The sequence below is a fragment of the Rousettus aegyptiacus genome, unplaced genomic scaffold (genome assembly GCF_014176215.1).
Source record: "Rousettus aegyptiacus isolate mRouAeg1 unplaced genomic scaffold, mRouAeg1.p scaffold_m13_p_14, whole genome shotgun sequence".
Lineage (NCBI taxonomy): Eukaryota > Metazoa > Chordata > Mammalia > Chiroptera > Pteropodidae > Rousettus > Rousettus aegyptiacus.
In genome coordinates this window covers 52,231,295-52,256,771 of record NW_023416289.1, presented here as the reverse complement: position 1 = coordinate 52,256,771, position 25,477 = coordinate 52,231,295, and the positions used below count along the sequence as shown (strand labels likewise).

Below are 25,477 nucleotides of genomic sequence, written 5' to 3'. Positions count from 1 at the left end.
CACCGAAGCGTAAGCCCGAAGGAGATGGGCGAGACCCCAGGTTCTCGTCACGACTGATTTTTTTAACCCAACCTCGCAAACAAATCCCGAAGAAATGACCAGCCCACGGGTACCTTTACTAGCCCATCCTCTCCAGGCAAGAAAAACAAGGCCCGAAATAAGCGAAATATCAGCATTTTAATATCTATAAAGAGAACCACGTAGACAGAGCGTAAGGGGGGATATAAATGGTCGTTGCCATGGATGATTCAGATGCTTTCCTAACAGTGTTCTTTGAACAGCCTGAGCGAACATTACCTAAATTAAGATTATATTGGGCTGGCTGAGTGATGGTGATGTTTTCTTCTCCTTGGCGCCTGTCTGAATCCAAGCGAAGGGCATCCCACGGCCGGGCACTGGGCCAGCCAGGAGAGTTATTCACGCTCCCTCAACCCAAGAGCCTGCATTCAGGCCATGCAAAACCTTTGACGAGCTGGGTGGGGTGGGGTGGGGAGTGTTGGTTTTGGAGGATGTGCATTAACACGACCCAAGAACGCTGTTACGTCCCTCTCCAGTAAGTAGCTTCTCCCTACTTCCGATCCCTCATGAAAAAGCCAGATAGGTTCTTTTGATCCAAGAAAACCACCTTGCGAAGAATACCACCTATGAAAAGCACCCCCTGGAAGAGATGTCAGGTCCAGGATGTTAGGCTGATGCCAGATGATTGCCAGGGTGGCCGGCACACAGCTGCGCCTCTCCTGGGGCAGTCCTATAGGTTGGTTCTCTGTGACATTTACCAGCAATCACTTGCTGTCCTGATGGAGCTAATATATTTTTTGTCATACTTTTTGTTAACAGGTCCCTCAGCTGTAGCCCTATAGGGAGTAACTTGCCCATCGTAAGGACCAAACACCTACCTGGACGGCCCTCTGTAGGTGTGACTGCCTCCCTCCTCATAGCTCTCTTGGGTAATGCCCCCCAGAGGGGCTTTCATGTACCCGAGTGGTCGCAAAGACATGACGGGCATCTCGCCCCTCCTCGTGGCTGCATGTGCCAGAGCTGCTTTTTGACTCACGCTTTCTACCTCATTTGGAATCACCCAGCATCTCTCCTGAAGACTGTTTGGTTTCCTCTTGGGAGTTATTTCCTCCTGTATCTGATGATATTGGTGAAATTGGCCTGGAATAAGTGACGTTCTAATTTCATCCTTCCTCTTCCCCCTCCTACCTACACTTGCTCTATCCCGCGGTGGGGGTGGGGGTGGGATTTGAGACCAACTGTGAGCAGTAACAACTGAAGGGATCTGAAGTCAACGTTGCTGTGTCGGTTGCTAGCTACTTCCTAGCTCTTTGCCCTTGAGCGGGATTGAACCTTGACGTTTTGTTTTTGTTTTTTACCTGTAATATGGGAATATTTATAAGAATGCCTCTCTCCGGATATTCGGAGATTCTGCATCACTAGCAAGCTCCCAAGTGGGGCGGACACCACCCTGCTGGGACCACACTTTGAGTGGTGAGGCTCCCAGGTAACCGGTGAGCTACCTGACCCAGCATGCCAAGTGTCCTCAGCAGCAGCATCATGCCTGCCACTGAAAGAGTGACAAAAGATGGTCCAATTCACCCATAACTGACCCTTCAGCTCTTTCCCTGTCTAGCTTGAGACCTGGGCATTCCAGGAAGACTTGTCTGGGCCTCCCTCCAGCGTCCCCTACGTGAACTTGAGGCCCTGAGCAGAGGCCAGTCTCATTCAGAGGCCCTCTGAAGCTGGTGGCCCCTTTCCCTCCTGAGGCCTCCACCCACACCTGAACAAATTGCCTCCATCTGCTAACAGACAATCTTCCCCGAAGGTCCATGTGAGGCCGGCAGGAACGCATCACTGTGACTTCCCAGTTCCCGCTGTGTTCACATTACTTTGACGTGGCAGAATCTCTGCCTCGTCCCAGATGTCTTTGGAGAGGAGGCTGTTCTGGGCAGCAAATGGTTGTCATGGAAGTTAAACTTTGTTGTCCCCCTTCCCATATTTGGTGGCTTTCAAAAGAATGTTTTATTGTCCCTCTTCCTCTCATTGATGCGGTGGTGGTGGCCCCTCGTAAGAATCCGGCGGGTAGGCAGCTGGGACTTTGTGAGGCTGAGCATGTCAGATTTTAACATTAACATCCATGGTCTTGGGAAAGGTCTCCCAAATGTGGCACCACCTTCCTGGGCAAAGTCTGGCCCAACCTGCCCACCTCTCTCTCCTGATCCCCTTGCCTCTGAGCATGGAGGGGCAGTACCAGGACAAGGCCAGCAGAGGGCGGTGCCAGCTCACAGAGTAGACTCACTGGGTCCCAATCCTATAGCTTCTGCCTCAGAAAGCCCCTGGGCTTTCTCGTCAAAACCCGGCCTTCTTAGCTCCAGATGTTCTGGGAGATCCCTCCTGATGAGGCTGCTGAGCCCTCTTCAACCAGCGCAGTTCCATGCAAGATCGAATTTGAAAAAGTAGAGCCTCAACTTTTAAAGGATTTTGAAGAACGATTTAGAGGAAAGACTCACTGGTCAGCCACCCACAAAAATTTGCTGTGATTCCTCCTCCAGCTCTGAAGTCCTATGTAAATATCATTTATGATCATGGATTGTTGACTATGAATGTTATAGAGAAGGAGGTTACTCGGGTGATGAGCATACACTGCTAACCTAGAAACAAAAGAAAGGATGTAAGAAATAAATGCGTATACATGTCCATTCACATACATGTGTACAGATACATAGCCATGCCAACAAACAAGAAAGAGAACTCAGTGGATCAGAGAAACTCCTGAAGAAGTCAAAGCAGAAGGCATTGGATGGAACCCACAGCCTAGGAAACAGCTAAAGATCCTGTTCCAAAAGGTAGATGCAGCACAAATGGTGGTGCTTCATGCCCACAAAAAGTGGGGTGACTCCCCACACAAGAGCAGAGGTCTTGGGATGATTACTGGGTACCTCAGTAGGAGCGGCCAGGCCAGTAGATCCCTACCCAGCACCACCAGCCAGACAACAGAACCAGTGTCTGCCAGTGGAAGATCCCGAGAGACCTGTCAGTGCCTGTGAGCCCCATGCCCTAAAGAAGCCAGCCCTCCCTCCCCCAAGAGCAGTGTGCTCAGCAAACAGTCGCCTCGAATCAGAGGTGTAAGAGACAAAAATGAGCACACACTCAAGAATCACCAAACACTTGAGGGATACCAACTCCACAGAAGGAAAAGCATTTGTATTTCTTAAAACGCGCAGAGCCGGAGAATAGACGTTCGTCCCTGTGAAGTGCCCGAGACTGCACATTGAGAAGGGCTTTCACCTTGAGGCTCGAGAGGGTGCTCAGAGAAAATGCCACCTGTAAAACTTCCGCTGAGGCGAGGGGCCTGGGGCAGAGAGCTTTTGGTGGAGGGGCCCCGCAGACAGAAGGAGGGGGCACAACTGCCACCCTGGAAGGACGTCAAGGTCCATCACTGCACACATCAGACTGACCCCAACTGAGGGGACCAGGCCACCCCAAAGTGGAGCTGCTTCAGACCTGCCTCCACCCTGGAATTCGATGTGGAAAAACCCCTCACCGGCCTACCGGCTGCCAAGGTTACTATGCTTGCCAGCTCCCCTCTTCTTTAATTGGGGTGGGGGGATGCGGGAAAGGTGCAGAGACTTTTAAACAAGCCTCCTTGCCCATTTCACAGACCCTAAAACTCTTAGGAAGGAAGTCATTGAGAAGCTTAATCAGTCTTTGAAACAACTTCACGCAAGTCACTGTGCTAAAGCTTCAGAGGCAGTAGAAATATAACTGCCCCCCAATTCTTCTTGTTCAGAGGAATTCTCCCTGCTTTATTGCCCCCAAACTTGGGAGGAGGGTCAACACCTGAGCTCACCCAAGCTTAGGGAGTTTCAAGGGAACCACAGTCACCCCAGGCAGCCTTTTTCCCAGCCTCCTGGGGTCCAGGACAGCTGAGGAGAGGCCCAAGGGTGCTAACTAACTATAGGTCAGATGGCAGGAGATATCCTCAGAAGGCGGTGTTCTCAGCTTGGGTCCCGGGGCTGAAGAGCTGCTCAGCCACGACCTTGCCATCATACTTGGGCAGTGTGCCCCCGAAGTCAGTGGGCAGGATGTCCTTGTCGATCTCCTGGAAGAAGCTGGAGAGGTCATCTCCATGGACGAAGACCTGCAGGAAAGCAGGGGAGACAGAGCTGAACAGGGGGCGCCCTAAGGATGAAGGATGGAAGGGAGGAGAGGGACAGGAGGACAGAGACACAGCGTGCCACCTCTGCCTGGTGGCACCCTTCTCCACAGCCCTTCCTGTCGTGCGCTGTCTGCGGGATCCACTCAGTTCAGAACTACGGTAAGTCTGAGAAGGGCTTGGATGGGGGCCCCCACCTTCATCCCTCTTGTCTCACGAACCCTGTTCTGCTACAGCCCCATTCACTCAATTCACTCAGTCACCCACCAGCGGGTCACTAAGCACCGTCTTCCCCGTGTGGCCAACGCACTCACCCTCTGGAGCAGCTTGCTCTTCAAGAAGGGCTTGACCACGTTGTAGGTCGTGGTGAAGTACCACGGCTGGTGGATAAAGTGGATGGCTTTGAACCGGGCTGGGAAGGAATCCTGCAGTGACAGAGAGCACACCCCCCGCAGTCCCAGTGGCCTCAGAGGTTGTCACCCAGTCCCCCACCGCCTCTCCCCCTGGCACAAGGACAGACTTGTCTCATCACACGGGTGTCCCAGAGGACGGCCCACTGAAGCTCCTATTCCCGGGACACCAGCTGGGGAGTCCTGGCTTCACTGTGGCTTCAAACTGCGGGAGGAAGCCCCCGGCGCCACTCAGCCCAGCCTGCTGGCCCCGAAAAGCTTGCTAGTAGGTAAAGTGAAAAAAAAAATAAAATAAAGGAAATGGTAGCCTTGCTTGGTTTTTACATGAGATGAGTTTTTCAAATCCACTTGCATGCTGAGTGGATCGCAAACTATTATGGTCCACAGGGACACCACTGTCATGCCTCAGTGTCCCTTAACCCTTCCCATGGCTCTCACCTGCCCCCTTCTCCTTTCCCAGGTACACATAAAGCAGATTCAAGGTGAGCTCTAAGAAAGGACTCTAACTCATCAGTATTTATAGGAGTGAGTTGTCAGGGGCGTTAGTGACATCCTTTCTCAGGATAAATTCACGTTTGAAGAGAGGCAATGAGACCAGGTGGACAGAGAGAGAATTGGATCCCAGGTCAGAAGGTGTAGGTTCAAGTCTGGCCTCTGTCTCAAGGTCAGTTTTGTGACCGTGAGAAGTCACTCAAATCTCTGAGCTTTGGTTTCCAGGTTTGTGAAATGAAGCAGAGAAGGAGTGAGAGGATGCTTTCAAAGAGTAAGTGAATTACTGGATGCGAATAGTTGGCACACTGTTGATCACCGGGCAAGTGTCTGTGGTTGCCATTGCTCTTCACGGCCCTAGGTGTTCACCTTCTCAGGTCCCTGCCAGCACTGTTAAACCAGGACGCTGGGCCAGGCCTCCCAGCCTCCCGGCCCGTGTGCAGCTCCTGCAGGACAGAATGCAGAGGCCTCACCTGGAGCATGTCCACCATCTTCCTGAGATCGGCAGCCCGAAGCCCGGCAGCCTGCTGCATGGTAAAACCCTTGAAGTTCTCAATGATGCAGAAGCCGTTAATCTGAGTTTCCTCGTTCTCCAGTAGCTTCTCCAGGATGAAACAATACGCCTGCAAGATCTTAGGCACAGAGTGAACCAGCTGTGAGACGCAACCCACAAGGATCGAGGTCCTAAGGGGAGAGCTAACTGGTACATCCTTTGCCAGAGGTAATTTGTCACGGGCCTTGAGCTGGGATGTTGCCGCTCCGTGAATGGACCCCAAGAAAGTAACCTTGAATGCCATATCCGTGGTTAGATGCCAGAGTGCTCATCTCTGAACCCTTATAATAGTGAGACGACCTAAATGTCCAACAATAAGGGACTGGCGAAGTTATGGTACATTCGTGCTGGAGCAGTTAAAAACGATGTATAAGACTAATGATACAGGGAGATGTTGCTGTGTGGTATGCTATTCTAGGGTATAATCCCATTTGTATTTTTAAAAGTGTGTGCATACATGTACATGTGTACATATGTGTACGTTTCTAGGTCTCTAGAAAAAATGGATTCGTAGAAATCTCAGTGGTAGAGTTGTGGATTATTTTTAATTTGTGATATTTTTGGCATTTTCTAAAATGAGAAGATATCACTTACGTAATAGGAAAAAATACTTAAGTTTCTTCCTTAACATGTATAATTTATATATACGCGCACATATGCACATATAAGAAATGTGCATAATGTTTGTGAGGAAAGCTTTAAAATACTCCTGAAGGCTCGGAAGCAGGTCTGTAAAAGAGAAGCATTCTTGCTTGCACACAGAACTGGGCACGGAGGAATTAGCATTCACAAAGAGGTGAGTTCCCCCGAGTGTGTTACTTGTATTTAATGTCATCCCAACGTGACTTCTAATATTTCTCCTGGAGCTAAAAAAGTGAATTCCAAAGTTCACAGGGGAACGTCAACAGGCTAGCAGCCCTAGAAAGGCCCTGAGAAAGAGGAGCGGTGAGGACGGAGCGGGCCCTGCCGGAAAGCCGTGCCACGTGTGTGTGAACGAGGGCGGGCCGCTGAAAGGTCGGAACCCGTGCTGCCCGGAACCTCCCAGCGCGGGGTCCACTCGTCCGTGTCCTCCGTACTGCTCTCAGCTTTCAGCATCTGGCAGGGTCAACCCCAGCCCTTGGCTCACAGCTGTCAGTCAGCCCCTACTTGGCAGGAAGGCCCGAGGGCAGCCATGTATTGGCCAGTGGGCCCCGCCAGCAAAGCCGCTGAGTTTTCCAGCTGCCCTGACACATCCTAGACCCCCAGAAAGAACCTGGTGGCATTGGTCACCTCCCTTCCCCCACTGACCTACAGACCTTGCCTTCTGGGGAGCCAGGAAGGAGAGCCCGATAGAGGCCCGGGCTGGGGGAGGCGAGCCCCTACTGACCTCGTCAAAGGTGATTTCTTCAGAGTCCCAGTTCTCGATGTTGAAGAGCATGACCACTCGGCCATACTTGTCCCTTCTGGAGAGGACGCCAGGGTAGCCAGCCTCGATGGTGCAGCGGACGGCCTCCAGGGATAGGCTGTTGAAGAGCTCGGGGTACTGTAGCCGGAAGTGCACGTAGCCTGGGGGAGGGAGAGTGGAGGGGCTCCCTCAGGGTGGTGGCAGTGCAGACACCTGTGTGTGCCCAAGCGAGCAGGATACTCCACCTTTCTGAGGCTAACATTGGCCTGTCTCACCAAGTTGTCATGGTGATCGAACAAGGCTCTAGGTGTGAACATCAGGTGCCAACTGCACACGCATGAGCCGTGATCCTAACTCTGAGGCCCACTAGTGCTTGTTTTTTCTTTGCTCTCTCCCATGGGAGAGAGAGAGGCACAGGTATCTCAGCCGGGCACAGGGCGAGCTGAGTGGGGGTGGAGAGAAGACCCCAAGGTGAAATCTAAACCCGAAGCAGGACAAAAAGGCCCTCGCGGATTTGACGACACGCGTCTGCCACCTACAGGCCCCATCCTCGCTGGTCCCTGCCTCCCCCTGGCCGTCTCTACCTCTGAACCCTGGCGGGGCCAGGCCCAAGGAGATGTGCGGGGAGGACGTGCCCAGGGCGTCCCGCTGGCCCCCCGGCTGCTCCTGCAACACTGCGGACACACCCCACCAGCTCGCGTGGTCCTTGCCTGCTGCTCGTCCCCCAGATATATCTCATTTCCTTCAGGTTTGTCTTCAAAAGTGCCCTTTGCACCAGAGCCTGTACCCTCAAACTTCAACCCCTCAGTCCTTTATAGCCACCTCTTTCATTTTTCTTGTTATTCCTTTTTACCATCTAGCAGGCTTCATATTTTTAGTTTATCTGATTTGTTATTTCCACCGTTAGAATATAAGGCCCACGAGGGCTGGCAGTTCTTCTCTGCTTTATTCTCTGCTGCACTCTTTGGCCTAAAACAGTGGTTGGCACAGCATGGCAGTGAATTTGGGGAAGGAAGAAGCAAGAAAAGGAGGCTCATTCGCCTGCGGAGGGCCCGCTCAGACACCCCTTCCCTCCAGCGGTGAGGAAACTTGTCTTGACCCAGCCAGCAGGGTCAAGGCAGCTCTGCCCTGGAGGCTCCATCCAGACTGGCACCATCTTCTCTCCATCCTGTATGAGCTTTAAGTACCTGCGGGGCGCCGGGCACCACATACCCACCTTCCTTGCAGGGCTGCAGAGCCAAAGCCTACCTCTAGGGCAGTGAAGGGGTGGAGCGGGGAGGGGAAACTCCTCTCCTCCTTGGGCACCCAGTTTGGTGGCTGAGTTCTATTCATTGAAACCCAAGACTGGGAGAGAAGGGAAAGAAGCCAGATCTCTAGGAATCCGGCCCTGCCATATTCATTCATCGTCACAGCTGAGCGGGACCTCAGAGGCTGTTCAGCCCCTACACCTATTTTACAGGTAAGGAGAGGAAGGTTCAGAGACCAGTGCAGGGCACGGGATGGGAGGGAAGCAGAGGGTGGATCTCCTCAGTGGCCAAGTGAGCGCCCCACCCCCAGCCTTCCCAGGGCCCTTTCTCCAGCGCGGCCTCACCTCTGAGCAGCTCGTAGGCGCGCCCCACGTGGAACTTCCGCGCGCGGATGAAGCGCAGGAAGAAGGCGCTGTCCCTCCCCTGCACCGTCTCCGCCACCACCCGGGCCAGCTCCTGCCCGGAGGCTGCTTGCGCCTCCACCAGCTTCTGCAGCTCCCGAATCACCTGTTCCCGAGTCTCTTCCCTCTCGTTCAGCTCATCCTTGGCCTGGAACAGAGCCGGGTGGAAGCACCAAGTCACAGGTAGATGCTATGCGATGAGGGGCGCGCACAAGTGGCAAGACCGGTCGAGGGGCAGAGAGAGGGCGCTCGTCTGCCCAGGGGGCAGCATCTGCACTGGTCACCCCGGATGGCCAGGTACATTTGGAGAAAATTAGTTCCAACTGCCCAGCCCAGATTGGGCTGCAGGAGTTAGCAACAAACAGGTCTAAGCGTTTCTAAGCATAACAGCCTACATTTCCTGGCCCCTGGTTGCCACCTTTTAAATACATTGTGTTTTTCAATCTTTGCCACAACCCATCACAGTGAGGTTGGTATTCTCCCCATTTCTAAGATGAGCAAACTGAGGTTCACAGAGTGAAGATATGCTTGCCCACATCACCAAGAAAGAAAAGGGGTGGACCCAATTAAAAGTCCTACTGAGGCTGGACTTTTCATCTCTGGGCTCTGCTGCCTCCTAGGCTTAATTCTGATCTTTTCCAAAACAAAGTTACCCAGCAGGTGGGCGGCCCGCCTCTGCCCCAGGGCCTCCACTCTTCTCCTAAGCAGAAGCTGGAGAAGTCAGTGAGCTACCAGCAGCTCTCTCCTAGGATGGAATGAGGGCTGAAGGCAGAGGAGGGGGAGTCAGGTTCGGAGAAGCTCAGGGCACTTTTTGCCTGAGAAGCCCAGGGAAGCAGAGAGGGAAGCCAGGAGCCCGGGCTCAGCTCAGCCCCAAAACAGCTCTGCCACCCTCGACAGACAGAGCGCAGTCTGTTGATCTCTGAGCTCGACCAACAAGTTCCTTTCATGGGTTCAGAAGGCAAGACGCAGAGAGAGAAAGCAGTTTGCTCAGGGTCACACAGCAAGCTGGAAGTAGGTCTGATCCTGGAAATCAGGCCTCTTGCCTGTTCAGTAGAGGCAGCCATCGGATCCCTGTCCTGCAGGGTCACTTGCAAACCAACGTTCTTGATATCAGAGTCTAGGATGATCCCTGGTCCAGAGGCCCCAGGTCCCAGCACTGGTTTCAGGGACCCCTGTGGGGGCTGTAGTTTGGGATAAGGCTGGCCTGGACGTCTGGTCAGCCCAGTTGCTGCCATGGGCCAGACCATGGTGCTCCTAGAACAGGCCCGTCCATTAGGCCCAGAATGACCTGGAGAGCTGGGGCGGGACCCTTTCCACAGAAGACAGGATGCGGGTCGTATCCCCGCCTTGTTGCTCCCTAGCCTGCCCCTCCCCACAGCCAGCCACCTCACCTTCTGCAGAGTGTGTGGGGGCAGCTTAGTGCACCGGCCGAAGACAGGCCCGTGGTCCTTGGTTGTAAGCCGCTCCAGCTGGGCACGGAGCTCCTGTTCTTCTTCGGGGACCATGCGGAAGCTGCCCACCTGGGCAGAGAGCAGTCAGGGAGAAGCAGCAACAGGCTCTCATCAGCCTGGGCGAGCCAGGCAGATGGGCCTGCTCAGACTCTAAACTTGGGCTTTTGCCCAAGGTCACTATTAAGGCTCCTCACTTTGGATGGGGTCAGGGACCACAGAGGGGTTGTAGGGGTGAGTGCCCATAGGCGTGAGCCAACCGGGTGACTAAGAAGCAGAGAGGGAGAGAGGGAAAGGGGGAAGGCGGATGGAGGCGAGCCCCAGGGCACAGGGATGCTCACCCCCGCTGACATGCTGCCTCTAGAAGCCCGATTCCTCTGCCTTGGAGAAAGGAGGGCCCCGTTTCCACGGTCCAGGCGTCTTCAGGCAGCCTCCTCCCTAGGAGAGGAAGTCAGGGCTGCAGTGGATAGAGAAACTCTTCTGGTATTTTCTCAGAACAGTAGATTTCAAACTCGAGGGCATCAGAAGCTCCTAGGGTATCTGTTGGAAATGCCACCAGTAATTCTGACTCAGGAGGTCTGAACTGGACCCCAGAAGCTGCACTTCAAAGCAGCACCCCTCCAATGGCTCGGAAGAGGAGAATTTTCAGGCTACACTTGGGAAACACCCGTTTGAGAAAGAGTACACACACACATAACCCAAACTTCGGTTCTTAAGAAGTTCTTAAGATGAGTTGGCCCAGCCAGGAAAAGACTAGGGGTGGCCTTCATTCTCAGTTACACAATCTGCAGGGTAAGGCACTCTGTCTTCCATCTGTGGCCCTCCTTCTCCGGCCCAAAGAGGGCCCTCGAAATCTCCCCAGTGTAGTGGATGACCCCTTCCCAGTGCTTTGATTCTCAGGAGGGGCGATGACTAGTTACATAATCATAATACTGGGTGTGTGTTCTGTGCTTTGTGATGCTTTTTTTCAAATCCATTAGCTCAGACTCTGGGCCGGCATTATTATTCCCATTTCACATAGGAGGAAACAGCCCAGGAGAATAAGTGAGTCGTCCAAGATCACACCTCCAGAAATAACCAGGGGTCAGGACTCCAGCGTCCAAGCTGTGACTTTCAGTCAGCACCAAGAGGTAGCCTGTTGTGGCAAAAGTCAGACCTGGGTTCAAATTCTGTCTTTCACTTACGAGCCGTGTGATTGAACCTGGGTCTGGGTTATCACCTATGGAAGGGAGACGGGAGGGTCATGGAAATTAATTAAATAAAGTACACAGAAGCAGTGCCGGCCACCACAATAAACTCCTCCTTGGCCCACATGACACCCGAATGACCTGCTGAGTCTTGGGGACAGCTTTCCTGTTTCCAGATTTTCTCCCTGCCACCTCAACATCTCCAGTGCCTTTTAAGGACACGTCACCACCCTGCTTCTGCCTCTGACCAGGTTCCCACTGGTCAGTTCCGTTACGTAGTCACGGTTGGTAGGTGGCAGAGGTGGGACTTGATCCGTTATCTCTCTGACACCAAGGCCGCTTTGACACCTACAGCCAAGGCACGTCCAGGCGACCTTTCTAGGAGAGCTAGTGTCGCAGAAAACCCAAAAGGTCAGTGATACCTGGGTTCGAATCAGCCTTTGTCATTCGCCGCCTGTGTGACCTTAAGCAAGTTATTTCACCTTCCCGGGCCTCAGTTTCTCATCTGAAAATCGGGGCTAATCCCCGCACCTCCCATATAGAGTTGTGCCGAAGAGCACAGAATTTCCGTAAGGTGCCCAGCGTGGTGTTTAGCTCTGACACGTAGTACCGCTTTCTTTTCTTAGCATCATGCTGATCATTACCCCAGCTTGACAGAGAGACTTGCAGGGAGGTGGGCGGGGGTGGGTGGAGGGGTTAGGGGGGTTTGTCCCAGGGAATATCTGAGGGTCTCCCATTTTCTGCTTCTCCCACGCCACAGCCCCAGCCAGGACAAGGGGTGTATTGGGGGCTGTCGCCCACCAACAGGAACCAAACCTAAGCCCTCTCTCTGGCAAGGAGATTTCCAGATACGTGGACGGGGAGACAGATTGAAGCGCTGCTGCTCTCGCCTGGGCTTTGCTGGAACGGGAGTGGAGAGGCTGACAGAAGCGCTCCGTCCAGGAGCTCAGACAGGAGAGAGCGCGGCTGGACAGCCCCAGCCGGTGACGCAGGTCGGCAGGACAAAATCCCGGCTCTTAGAAATGGAAGGTTACGTCACTACGGCGACTTTTTAAAAAACAGGCCATTCTGTTAACTTTGACTTTTTAAAGTACTGATTTATGAGCCGTACACACCGAACAAATACCCACCCTTCCCTCCACATCAAGGCCGTTCCCTGCTGTCTAGAGATGCCAGTTAAAATACACTATGCCCGATGACATGTGAATTTCAGATGAACAACAAATACTTTTTAAAATATAAGTGTGTCCCCAATATTGCACGGGACATAGAGTTCAAAAAGTATTTGCGATTCGTCTGAAATTCATATTGAAATTCACATGCACAATCTAATTCACATTTATTTGCCAAGTGGCTTCAGGTTGGTTTGGCCGACCTTGGACAGTGGCCAGTTGGCTTCAGTTCTACAGGCACCTGGGATGTGGTCTCCCCATCCCCAATGGCTCACCCCACACCTGGGCTCTCTGGTACTGACTTACCTGTCAGGCTAGCAGCTCCTTCTCGGGGCCACCTGGTGCCTGCCTCCCTCGGGAGCCCTGGAGGTCGCCTCCATGGGAGGCGTGGTCCAGTCAGCAGGCTGGGATTACTGTGTCACAAGAAACTTCTCATGGCCCCGGTTTCCGTTAAGTCAGACCCACAGGAGGCCCAGATTGGGGCCAGCAAAGCACCAGCGGGGAGAGGGGACCCGCCTCGGCCTGGCTGAAGCCGCCTCAAAGCCATCCTTTGTGTGGTCTGCTCCCGAGTTCCTGCTCAGCCATGTGGAAGCCAGGCTGTGGGGGTGGACCGGGGCCAGCCCCATTCTGTCCTCCCTGCCCTCGCTCTCATCGCAGGGGCTCTGAGGGAGCACGCCCCAGGGGAAGACATGCAGGAGGGAAAGGGAAATTTTAAATGCGATCGCCAATGCAATGGCAGCTGTGGTGTTCCCAGGCCTGTCACCCTCTCCCCCAGCCCAGCAGGGCCTGGGGAGGCCGTAGTCGCCTCTACCGTGAGTGGGGCCAATTGAGACCTGTAACTGGTTAGGCTGAGCGGGGAGAGGACAAGACAGGCTGACCTGCCTTCTAGGCGGCATGGCGTGGTGGTAGGAGAGACTGCTCTGCCCGCCCGCTGTGAGAAGTGACTTCAGCACTGGGCGACTCGGTTTTCTCCTCTGAGAAATAGGGATAATTAGTGGAAGGGCTCACGGCTTTAGTGAGAGTAAGATGCAGTCCAGTGCTTAGCTTAGTGCCTGACACTTAGCAAGTATAAATGTGTGTAAATGCTGGCACTTACTCCAAACACAGGGTCAGTAGGCTCCTGGGAAGATAGGACTCGCCCCACCCTCTGTATAGCAGGAGCCCCCCACCCCCACCCCGCAGCCCCTCAGCAGGGCTTCCCCCAGGGGGTGGGGGTGGCTTTCCTTTAGAATATTCTCTCTCTAGGATTCCAAGGGCAGGGAGCTCCCTGCTTCCACTCCTGGCCAGTTCTCCGTGTTTTAAAACACATCCTTGGTCTGAGCCCCAAGTAGCCTTGACGAATGTCACCCTCCGTGCTGGCTTTGCCTCCTGGTTTGCCCAGGACAGGTTCAAGCTCCTGCGCACAGTACGACCTCCAGAAATCATCCCCAGAGGTTCCAGTTTTCAACCCCTTCCTACTTGGATAGGTTTGCGATCGCTTCACCCTTCCGTGCCCTCTCCAGTCACCGTGGGCTTTGCGAGAGTGTCACTGAAGCGTAGTGCTCCAGGGCCAGAACCTGACCCCCACCTGGCTCTTTGGACCCCATCCTCCAGAGCACACCGAGGCGCCTGCGACTTGGGTAACCTCGAGCCCTCTGCTCCTCCTTCTCCGGGCGCCCGCTGTGTAGGCCTTGGCTCTTAGGCCATTTCCCTCCCAGGTCTTCTCTGGAGCTAGGGGAGCCCTCACCTCCATCCTTCAGCTCCCTCATGGGCTTAATCCTGCGCTGTCCATCCACATACAGCCCTTCAGCATTTGAAAAGGGGTAATGCGACCAAATGCTGAATTGTACATTTTATTTCATTCTAACCAACTTAAATTTAAATTTAAAAACTGATACTGGATTCAGTTATTGGAAGACTTTTAAGTATGCATGCAACAATTTAGGCGTATGATTCTACGTTCTCAACTGTAAATTGTGTGATCAAGGATTTCTGGTGAAAATTTCATGCAAAGTGAGATACGCTTTAACTATAAAATACCTATTGGATTTTGAAGACTTAGTATAGAGAAAAAAATGTGTAAAATTTATCATTAATGATTTTTGTTCAGCTTAATGATCTGAAATGATATACTGGGTTAGAAATATATTAGCATTAATTTCACTCGTTTCTTTTTACGTTTCTGTGACGTGGTTATTAGAAAATTAAAATTTCTCTAATTTTAGTTTAACAGCTCTGATTATACTTCTAACGGACCGGGCTGGTCCAAACCTTGCTGCTTCTTGAAGTGTGGCCTATAGACTGAGAGCAGCAGAATCATCTGGGAGTTTGTTGGAAATGTAGAGTCCCAGGCACTTCTCCAGACAGGCTAAATCAGACCCTGCAGCTTCGCAGGGCCTCCATGTGCATCATACAGGTCTAAGCATGCTCTGTCCCAGAGAGGTTCTGGTCCTCTCCTCCTCCTGCCTGCCCCTGACTTCTCACTGCCCATCAGCTCTGAGGATGGTGGCGGAGTAGACTAAGGATGCCCCCTGCCCACCATCCTGGTCCTCTTCTGGGCACTGGTGGCCCAGTGGGAATGGGGCAGCAGAGGAAGGAGGACAGAGAGGGAGGATCCCCTGATCTGATTCTAGTCCTGGCCCTGATGACCAGAAGCCATTGACTCTCTCAGATGTCAGCTGCTACACCTGTAAAATGGTGTTATGGGCTTACCTGTGTTCTCCCCAAATTCATGTATTAATGACTTGTATCACCTAGGACCTTAGAATGTGACTGTATTTGGTGAAAGGGTCTTTAAAAAGGTAATTAAGTAAATTAATTTAATGTTGGTCATCAGGGTTAGACCTAATCCAATATGATTGGTGTCCTTATAAGAAAGGATTAGAGCACAGACATGCACAAAGGGAAAGCCATGTGAAGGCACCGGAAGAAGATGCCACCTGCAAGCCAAGGAGAGGGGCCTCTAAAGAAACCAGCCTGGCCGACGCCTTGACCTTGGACTTCCAGCCTCCAGAATTGTGAGGAGATGAACTTCTGTCATTTAAGCCACTCATTGTGTAGTGCTTATTTTTGATAGCTTTAGCAAATAGAGGTGGGATATTGGATTTTTTCCCCAAGTACTTCATAGGGTGTGAGGCTCATGGAACAAATGGTGGTAGGCTGGGTGGGGGAGCCACGGAAGCCCCAGGAGAGGCTCTGGCAAAGCTGGGTGATGGGCTCTGTCACGAAGAACATTCCTATTCCTGTACAGCACAAATACATTTGAGTTAATGGCACAGCCCTGACCGGAGTGGGCTGCACAGAGCTTTTGTAAGGCGCTCACAGGCCACGAGGCCCTTTTTAGGGAGCAGAGCTTTCTTTGGCATTATCTTCTGCTCACAGCCCTTCTCCTGCCTCTGCCCTGCTCTTCCCCCTCCCAAGAGTCACGTTCACGTCTGGCTCCTCCAGCTGGAACAATGGTGCTACTGTGTCAGGGGAGACGCTGCCCTCATTGGCCTGGACACCTGTGTTGGCCACACTGGCAGACAACTGTGGGCTCACAGGCTCTCTTTGCCAGGCTGGGGACAGGGAGGGAGGGGCCTTGCGTTTGCCTTGACCCCATTCTGTACTGTGGCAGGTGTCCTACCAGCATTATCTAGTCCTTCCAGGTGTGAGGCAGAGAGTAGAATCCCCCAGAGAGGAAAGGACCTGTCTGAAGCCACAAAGCTTGTAAGGAGTGGAGACCAAGTCACTCCAAAGCACTGTCATCATTCAGCACACAAGGCTGCCCCCTCTTGCAAAAGTGAGAACCACACAGGTGTGGCTGCCCAGGGAAGGCACACCTGTCCCTGGCTCCTGGGGAAGGAAGGTGATGTCACCTCCCTTTCCTGGGAGCAGCCCCGGGGGGCCAGAGTCTGGTCACTGCCCTCTTGGGCTAGTAATAATTCTCCTGGGCTAGGGAGGACCCTAAAAAATTTCCAGGCTTCAATCTTTCCTTTGAGAAATGGGAAAACCCAGGTCGAGGGACGTCCTGCACCTTCCTTAAAATTACTCAGTGGTAATGAGACTTCCAGAACTAACATGGGCTCCAGCTCCCCCAGGAGGCACACTCATTCCACAAAGGAGGGTCTGCCCTGTGGCAGTTGGGGTGGGGGTGCCGAAAATTCAAGCGATGAGGAGTAGGAAAATAAAATCGATGAGTACGCTTATTAGAATATTTTAGAAGTAAGTAGGTTGAATAATATGAAGGAAAACAAATAGGTGCTCTCAACGGGGAACTTGGTTTTAACCCCCACCACCAAAGGAAAAGATGGAAGTGTTTATTATGAATGTCTGTTGAATGTCTCCCCCAAATTCATACGCTGAAGCCCTACCCCCCAGTGTGATGGTTAGGAGGGATGGGGCTTTGGGGAGGTAATTAGATTTAGATGAGGTCCTGAGGGTGAGGCTGTGGATGGGATTAGGGCCCCTATAAGAAGAGGAAGAGACACCTGAAAACAGTGAGAAAGGCCTTGTGAGCACACAGTGAGGAGGCAGCCATCTTCACGCCAGGAAGAGGGTGCTCATCAGAACCGGACCACGCCGGCCCCTGATCTCATGCCTCCAGCCTCCGGAACTGTGAGAAAATAAGTGTCTGTTGTTTAAGATACCCACTCTATGGCATGGTGTTTGGGCGGTACTCATAGGAGGGAAACTGTAGGAAGGGAGAGGTTAAAGACTAAGACTAAGGCCCGAGAGGGCTACGCAAGGGTAAGGTCCTTGCTGAGAAGATGGAAGAGGGTGGGACTCAGTGCTCCAGAGGAGGTGCCACCCTCGGCCTGGATGGCGGAACACTCTCTCATTGCTACGGGGAGCTAAAGGAAAGGATTGGTGCTGATAACAGTGAGTTTAAAGATTGGGTGGGAAAGTTGAAGTCATCTGCTGAGAGTGAAGGAGGAGATAGAAAAAAATGGAAATAATCCTCATGAAGAAAGGAAGGATAAACGTACTAGGGAAGATTGTCTGGCAGTGTTGAAGGCCCCCTTGAGGTTGGTTGCGGTGACTTTTTTGGGGCGCCCATGAACACAGTCATGTGAATTCTCCAGCACGACCCAACAGCCCAGGTATAGCTCCCACAAAGGAATATGGCCGGTTTCATACAGAGTTAGAGTTTGCAGGAGAGGATAGGTGGATGGAAGGACAGACAAGGGGGCAAGGTGAGGGGGCTGGCAGAAATGTGGCTGGACTATTAAAGCTTGGAATTAAAGATGGCGGAGGACTGGGGGATAGTGAAGATTAGAGAGTAAGTAAGTGGGAGTAAACTGGGCAGATGGGAAGTTGATGTCGAAATAGTGATTGTGGAGGTGGTTCAGGACATGACCGGTAGAGGGAGTGGCTGAGGTGACATGGATGAGAAAGTCATGAAGATGGGGAGAGGAGCAGCCAAGAGTCCCCATGAGGGTTGGACGATCCACTTCAGTGTTGCAGCCATCTAGGATGTCAGCAGAAAGGGGGTGAAGTGGAGAGATGGCCCCTCGAAGTTCTGGTTTGCTGCTTATTTATAAGCCAGCGCAGTTTACTAGGTTCACGAGCGGGCTGGAGTTTGAAAACTTTTTATTTGGTCTTAATTTCAGATTTACAGAAAAGTTATAAGATTAGTACAAAGAATTTCCAGATGCCCTTTCACCTAAATGTTAACATTTTACCACATTTGCTTTATCATTTTCTAAGATATATGTGTGCGTGTGTGTGTGTGTGTGTGAATATGTTATTTTTTTCTAAACCATTTTAGAGTATGTTGCAGACATGATATTTATCTACTCCTAAATACTTCAGGGTGTATTTCCTCAAAACAGGGATACTCTCTTAAATTAACCACAGCACAATAGTTAAAATCAGAAAATGAACATCAATATAATACAATTGGATAATCTATAAACCTTCATCAAATATTGCCAATTGTTAGGGGCAAGGTAAAGGATTTCTCTCAGGAATAATATTCCACCACCTTCTGTGTTTTAGCCACATATTACAGCTCAATGTTGGGACAGAAACGTGGTGGAAGGAAAAAATGCTTAAGAGGGTCATAGGCAAGGAGCAGGCCTAGAAAACTGAGAGCCTTTACTCTCCTCTAGTAGCCATGTTTCTTACAGAACTGGCCTAGTAGACCCAGCCCTCTCCTGGGGACTCTGAGTCACGCTCCAGACTGAATGCCCTGCACCTTGGCATTCCTTCACATTCCATCGCATGGGCACCTCACATTTGGCAAGTCCAAATCTGAAGGCCTTGTCATCGCCCCCAAACCTGCACCTATTCCTCTGCTCCCTGTGTCAGTCAACTGGCAGGATCACTGTCCCTCATCACTCAAGCTTGAATATTCAACTCCTCTCACATCTCCCCAAGCCTGGTTCACTCCATTTCCTAATCTCTTTTACACTTGGTCCACTCCTTTCTACCTGTCTCCATAGTCAGTATTTGGGCCACCACCACCTATCTCCAGGACAACTTATAGCCAGCCCCTAAGGGGTCCTGCCTTCAGTCCTCCCCACCCCCACCATCTTTTTTCAGCAATCCCTAGGTACTCACCTGCCAGAGTTATGGTTCTACAATGTGAATACAATCAGGTCCTTCTACTTCAGCTGTTCCCCACGTCCTCTGATGTGAAAAGGACTTAGCCCCTGCTCTCTCATCCCAAGCACCGTCACTTCCGGAACTAGCCAGGGTCACTCATTTGTTGCTCCCAGGCCCTTTGCACAAGTTGCTCCTGCAACCTAAAATAGACTAGACTGTAGACTCTCTGACCTTTCCTGCGTCGCTCTTTGCTCTTTGTTTGTTCATTTAACAAATATTTACTGAGCATTTGCTGCTTTGCCAAATGCTGGGAAATTTGCTAAATGCTAGGAAATCGCATGGGGAACCACATAAAGCCCTCGGGCCACACAAGGCTCAAATCTGAGTGGGTTAAAAGGCACCTTACTGGCACATGGAGTAGGACACCTGCCTCTGACTTCTAGGGGATTCCAATGCAAACACCTGTGGGACCACCTCACTCTTTCCCCAGTGGGACACGAGAAGGGCTTAACCAGCCAAAACCTCGTTCCCGGTACGCCTAGGCCACACTGCGCATGCTTACTCTGCGGTCCCGAATTCGAGTTCTCAGGCCGAGCCTGTGGAATGTTCTCTTCCGACGGTTCCCCCCACCTCGCCTGCCTTAATGGTACAGTCCACCGCGGGCGCCCGGCGGCGGAAGTGAGCCGCGGGGCGGGACCTGTTGTTCGGGGCGACGGAAGTGCGACGGCGGGAGGCTGAGCGGGCTTTTTGGAAGTCTGTGGTGCGGTGAGGGTGAGGTAACCGTGCAGAGGGGCTTCGCGCGCCGCCCGGGCGTTGAGACTCAGCGCCGTGGAGGAGGGAGCGGGGAGGAGGGAGCGGGCCTGTGAGGGCAGGAGGGCTCTGGTGTGTTCTATGGCCTGGAAGGCCGTCGTGCGCCGCCTTCTCCCGCCGCGTCCCGGAGCTTTCCCAGATTCCTCCCCCCGGGCGTGCTATACGTCAGCCCTCTTGTTAAATTTTTCCCTCCATCGAGGTTCAGCTTCTACGTCCGAGAAATTTCCCTTAACCCTAAAGCATGTCTTTATCACTACCACACCGAAATAGCCCCAAGAACCTCCTAGCCCCCGCTCTTTCTCCGTACTTCCAACTTTAATCTGCACATTGGTGTCAGATTCAGTTTCTTCGGATTCTTTTTCAGTCTTGTCAGATTTCTCTTTCTTTTGCTCCGAAAATTTCGGTTGTGATTACTTGCAGACTGCATTCTAAATTCTTTAACTTGGCATTTAAAACCTTGCACAGTTTTTTCCCCAAGGCATCTTTCCAGTCTTCCTCCTACCTATGACTCCCCTACTTGAACTCTATCTCAGGTAGTCTGCCCAATTTCCCCAAATAGGTTTTTCAGGTTCTCATATGAATACCTTTGTTTATGATATTCTCCTTCCCAGTAATGTATAATGAACACCATCTGGTTATTTCGATTATCTAAATGTAGTCACTAAGTTCCAGTTAAAGCTTTCTTCTGCTAGGGAGCCTTAATATTTGAACACATTTATTTCCTTAGTCTTGTTAATTTGTTTTTATACCATTTCATTGGGACTTTGCATTTGCAGTGCTGTTTATTCATTTATTAAATGTTACTTTATTATATGCTTACACATATTCTTGTTTAGATATGACAATTTATTATGTATGTGATATACTGTTAAATGACAGCTTTGTTATAGGCAGTGTTCTGGGTAGATGCTAAAAATACAGTAAAATGTTGGCAAAATTATGAAGCCACTTGATTAGAATACAAGTTTCTAATAAAGAAATTCCAAAGAATTCTCAAGATTATTTTGGTTGTATAAGAATCACCTCCTCATACTAGTTAGCAGTTCCTTAACTGTTGAGTATCCACTTTGTACATTGTCTATAAATGTATGAAGTACTCAGTTAAAAGGTAGGGAAGGGGGAAAAATTCAAGCTTGTTGACTATTGGAAGTTTCATCAGCTGACATTTTTGCCTTACAGTTTCCTGATATGTGCAACAATGGACCAGAAAATTCTGACTCTAGCAGCAGGCAAATCAGTAGACAGACTGCAGGAATTTCTTCAAACCCTGAAAGAAGATGATGTAAGTGCTAGGAAGCATGTTCTGCTAAAAGCAAATGTCAAACATGATGACAGATTCAAAGGACATGTTAGAACAATTTTTCTGCCACTTCCTCAGGAGACAAGGACTTATTTGATAACAGCTCAGATGTAAAGAACTGGGGGAGAGGACAACTTACAGGCATTTGTGTACATTTATACAACTATATAACATTTAAATAATATTTATGCAACTGTGTATACTTTTATGGTTCTTAGAATAGTCCTATTTGAAGGTAATATTCAGTCTATAGCTATTAATTGAGACATTGGCTTTGCCTATTGATGATTTCTTTCTCTTTTTTCCTTTGTATTTTTCCCTAAAGAAGAAAAATTCATAAGCAATTAAATATTTTGAAAATATTAGTAAGCGAAAACCGACTGTCTCTTCACTAAGTATATGATTATAGAATGGGACAATAATTAGGCTATTTATTGTGCCTAATCTTTTAACTCTCCTGATATACTTTTCTTTTTTTCCATAAGAAATGATCTCAGCTTGCTCAGATCTCTGCATGGAGAAGAATCTCTCATTCAGATGAACCTACTCTAGCTGAAATTGTCTTCCTTTGCTCATTGTCTGTCTCACCCTTTAATTTGGTTTATTTTTACAGATTTTTTTTCCTGATTTTTTTTTTTCTGTCACTTTTTCCCCACCTGCTCTACTATGAACTCTAAGTCGTGTCCATCTTGTTCATCCTTGTATCCTTAGTGCCTAGGGAAAAGAACATGATCAAAAATATTTGTTGAATCAATGTATATTCCCAAGAACATAGTTCAATAAATTAAGTACCGATTAAGTGCTCAATAAATGTTTGTAGTATGAATAAGTTTCAGTTTTGACAGCTCAGCTTCATGTTAAGATCTACCTTGGTTTAGCTAAATAAATGTTATTTGTGATCCTGGAATCTCTGAAGGATTAGACCCTGATAGATGAGTGTTTTTTATGTTGAGTTTAGGTTGTTGGAACAAAGAAATTGTTGCCAGAAACTTTTTTCTGTTTTTGACTGCAGCTGGTTAACCTTCTTCAGAGTGAGGCAGTGAAAGGAGAAGCTGTGGGAGCATTACTGAGAGCCATCTTCAAAGGTGATAATTAATACGATGTCTGTCTTCCTTGATTCATTGGTAGATTTGTTTACTTTTGGCACATATTGCTTGTTTTCTTCCTGTTTGAAGCCCCATTGAGACTTTTCTGTGTCTTGAGGATTTTACAGGATCAGCTAAAGCATCAGTCACCTGTCTTGTAGACTTAAATAATTTTACTGTTGGGGGTTGAAGTGGCTACCTGAGATTGTATTGCTGGTTTTGGGGTGTGTAAAGGATGTGTTTCTTAAAATCAACTTTGCTTTACTTGTGCTTTTAAAATTGTGGAGAAGAGAACGGCAATGTTTAGTGCTTAATGTGCACTTAATTAGGGGCTAAGGAGCTCTGGGGTTTAATGAAATGGAATCTCTTAGGTGACATATAGATTCTTAATTCCCAACAGGCATATTGTTCCCATATTTTGAACAAGGACCAGTTCTTCCTTGTTGCAGATAGTGATTTATCATGTTTTATAAATTGTTGTAGAATCACATTCTACAAGGCAAAAATTAACAGTGGTTTTATACTTTCAGCAGTTTATTTAACTGGGTTTATTTTTCTTCCTCCTTCAAGTAAATTGAGTTTCCACTGCAAGGGTCTAAAAACAACTTCCTATTCATGAAAATAAACTTTCAAAATTGATTGAGTCAGTGTTTATGGAAACTTGCTAAATGACTCTTTTGTAGAAATATCAAAGAAGAGGAAATAATGAAAGATCAGAAGCAGTTGCCTACATATACTAGTAAGTGAAAGAAAGAAGAGTAATTGCTTTCTTGGATGGACAGCCCTAGGAAGGATTATTATGGCTCCCACCTCTAACCTTATTTTTATCTTATTTAAAGATATAATTGAAAAGTAGCATGAGTTATCAAGTACTTGTGGAAACTACTTCCTAATCATTTTAAGTCTCTTAAATTGTTGGTATAAAGGACAACATTTTAAAAAATTGAGATATATTTCACATACTAAAAAAATTCACCCTTTTAAGGTATACAATTTTTTTAATTGAGATGTAATTGATATACAATTCACCCACTTAAAATATACAATTTAATGGCTGTTAGTATATTTACAGAGTTGCATAGCCATCCCCACAACCAATTTCAGAATATATTTATTGCCTCTAACAAACTCTGTACCCCTTAGCTGTCACATACCCATACCCCTGATCTATTCCAGCCCCAAGAAACCATTCATCTACTTTCTGTCTCTATCGATTTGCCTATTCTACATATTTGATATAAGTAAAATCATATAATATGTGGTATTTTGGCTTACGATAAAGTTCATCCATATTGTAGGCTATATCAGTATTTCATTTTTTTTTTTATTGCTGAATAATATTCCATTATATGACTATATCACACTTTTCCATTTATGAGTTGATGGACATCGAGACGGTTTCCACTTTTTGGCCATTATGAATAATGCTGCTGTGAAATTTGTGTACCAGTTTTTGCATGGAAAAATTTTCATTTCACTCTGGTAAATATCTAAGAGTGAAATTGCTGGATCATATGCTAACTCCATGTTTAACTCTTTGAGGAATGGTTTTCCAAAAACACCAGCTACACAAATTTTACATTCCCACCAGTACTGAAAGAGGCTTGTTATTGTCTTTTTTATTTTAGCCCTCCTGTTGAGAATGAAGTGGTATTTCTTTGTGGTTTAGATTTGCATTTCCCTGGTGGTTAATGATGTTGAGCATCTTTTCATGTGCTTACTGGCCATCACATATCTTTTTTAGAGAAATATCCGTTCAGCTCCTTTGTGCTTTTAAAAATTGGGTTATCTTTTTATTATTGAGTTGTAATGGTTCTCCATGTATTCTCTATAGAAGTCCCTTATTAGATACATGATTTGCAATAACATTCTTCGATTCTAGTAGTTTTACTTTTTTGATGGTATCCTTTGAAGCACAAAATTTGTAATTATGATGTCCAGTTTATTTATTTATTTTTTTTGTAGCTTGTGCTCTTGGTGCTACATCTAAGAAATCATTGCTTGAATCAAAGATAAAAATTTACACTCGTATTTTCATTTCAAAATTTTATAGCCTTTGGATTTTCTATTTAGATCTTTGATCCACGTTGAGTTCATTTTTGTATATGGTGTGAAGTAGGAGTCCAACTTTATCTTTCCCCATTTTCAATAGCACCCTTATGAAAGCCAGTTGCTCATAATGTTCTAGTCCCTTGATCTCTGTGTTTCTCATTATGTCAGTACCACACCATCTTGATTAGTATAGTTTTTGTATTAAGTTTTAAAATCAGGATATGTGAGTTGTCCAACTTCATTTTTCTTTTTCAGGAGAATTTTGGTTATTCTGGGTTTCTTGTGTTTTCATATGAATTTTAAGATTAGCTTATCAGTTTCTGCAATAATGGAAGCTCGAGTTTTGGTAGGGATTGTGTTGACTCTATATGAATTCGGAAAGTATTGCTATCTTAGTATGTCTTCCAATACATGAACATGGGTATCTTTCCCTTTATTCGGGTCCTCATTTCCTTCAGCACTGTTTTATGGTTTTCAAGTAGAAGCCTTACACTTTTATTAAATTTATTTCTAAGTATTATTTTTGATGCTATTGTAAATGTAATTGCTTTCTCTGTTTGGTTAGCTTTGGAGTCAGCTAATGTCTGGGCAAAGAATTCCTAAAATTCCTAGAACCAGTGAGTTTCCCAGCCTTTGCTGAGGAGCCCTGTGCATATCAGTGGCACACCTTCAGTGCCTAGTCAGGTAGTTTATAACTTCTCCTTAGCCTTTCTATTTGTTCAAAAAGGCCTCAAGGTCAGACAGAGGTGAGAGCTTAGGGTCTTCTCAGGTCTTGCCCGGCCATATGCACAGGCTTGTCCATCAGACAAGAGGGAAACATCTTGCTGTTGAGTCCGTCAGAAAGGTCAGCTGCTGGAGCCTGATAAGTTTCACAAGAATATCTGCCCTAGGGTACCACTGATCGACATCAAGAAGTCTTGGGAGGCACACCAGCAACAAGGGACAGTCCCTATCACCGTGCATGAGCAATAAGGTCCAAGAGTGTCCCTAAGGTGACCTTTCCCTAATTTAAATACTAAATATCACCCCTAGGGGTGGAGAGACCATGCTAAAGAGACATACAGTGCATGAAAAAGCATGTAGTCGCACTGTGTAGGCCCCAGGAAACCTCTGCCATCACATGCCTAGATGTAGCCTTCACCCAGCCTAGCTCCCTTTAAAACCCTGACCCGACTTTTCTCTGGGAGCCATCCAAACCTTTCTCGGTGTTGGTTCCCTTGCGCACAAGCTTAAATAAACCTTTGCCTCTTGCCTGAACGAACTTTCTTGTGGTGAT

The 25,477-nt window shown here is 48.8% G+C and overlaps 2 protein-coding genes across 6 annotated transcripts in view; one reads left to right on the top strand and one right to left on the bottom strand.

Annotated features, from left to right (window-relative positions):
• Positions 1-158: 158 nt before the first annotated feature.
• Positions 159-19,192, bottom strand: RLBP1 (retinaldehyde binding protein 1). 4 transcript variants are annotated; one of them, XM_016151615.2, is made up of 9 exons: positions 18,970-19,192; positions 10,430-10,628; positions 10,032-10,160; positions 8,584-8,788; positions 6,975-7,153; positions 5,529-5,687; positions 4,471-4,581; positions 3,957-4,141; positions 159-2,651 (listed from the first exon to the last, which is right to left on the bottom strand). In XM_016151615.2, the coding sequence occupies exons 2-8, from the start codon at positions 10,439-10,441 to the stop codon at positions 3,983-3,985; spliced, it is 954 nt and encodes a 317-aa protein (XP_016007101.2). In that variant the 5' UTR covers positions 10,442-10,628; positions 18,970-19,192; the 3' UTR covers positions 159-2,651; positions 3,957-3,982. The 4 variants fall into 4 exon arrangements, with proteins under 4 accessions (XP_016007101.2, XP_016007104.2, XP_016007099.2 ...); XM_016151618.2 differs by adding an exon at positions 12,754-12,860 and having other exon boundaries at positions 159-4,141; positions 10,430-10,526; positions 18,970-19,191; XM_016151613.2 differs by having other exon boundaries at positions 159-4,141; positions 18,970-19,190.
• Positions 19,193-19,600: 408 nt separating this feature from the next.
• FANCI (FA complementation group I) overlaps positions 19,601-25,477 on the top strand; it is a 53,722-nt gene continuing 47,845 nt past the window's right edge. The window contains exons 1-3 of one of the 2 annotated variants that reach the window (XM_016151609.2): positions 19,601-19,725; positions 20,944-21,046; positions 22,077-22,149. In XM_016151609.2, coding sequence (XP_016007095.2) covers positions 20,963-21,046; positions 22,077-22,149 — 157 coding nt within the window. In that variant the 5' untranslated portion in view covers positions 19,601-19,725; positions 20,944-20,962. Of the gene's footprint in view, positions 19,731-20,943; positions 21,047-22,076; positions 22,150-25,477 lie in introns of both variants that reach the window. The other variant, XM_016151608.2, reaches the window with a different exon arrangement.

Bases quoted from the DNA above. Each gene is read 5' to 3' on its own strand.
- RLBP1 (XM_016151615.2), bottom strand. The intron at 4,582-5,528 runs GTGAGGCCTCTG...CTGTCACTGCAG, and splicing joins AGATGGTGGACATGCTCCAG to GATTCCTTCCCAGCCCGGTT. The intron at 4,142-4,470 runs GTGAGTGCGTTG...GCTTTCCTGCAG, and splicing joins AGAGCAAGCTGCTCCAGAGG to GTCTTCGTCCATGGAGATGA.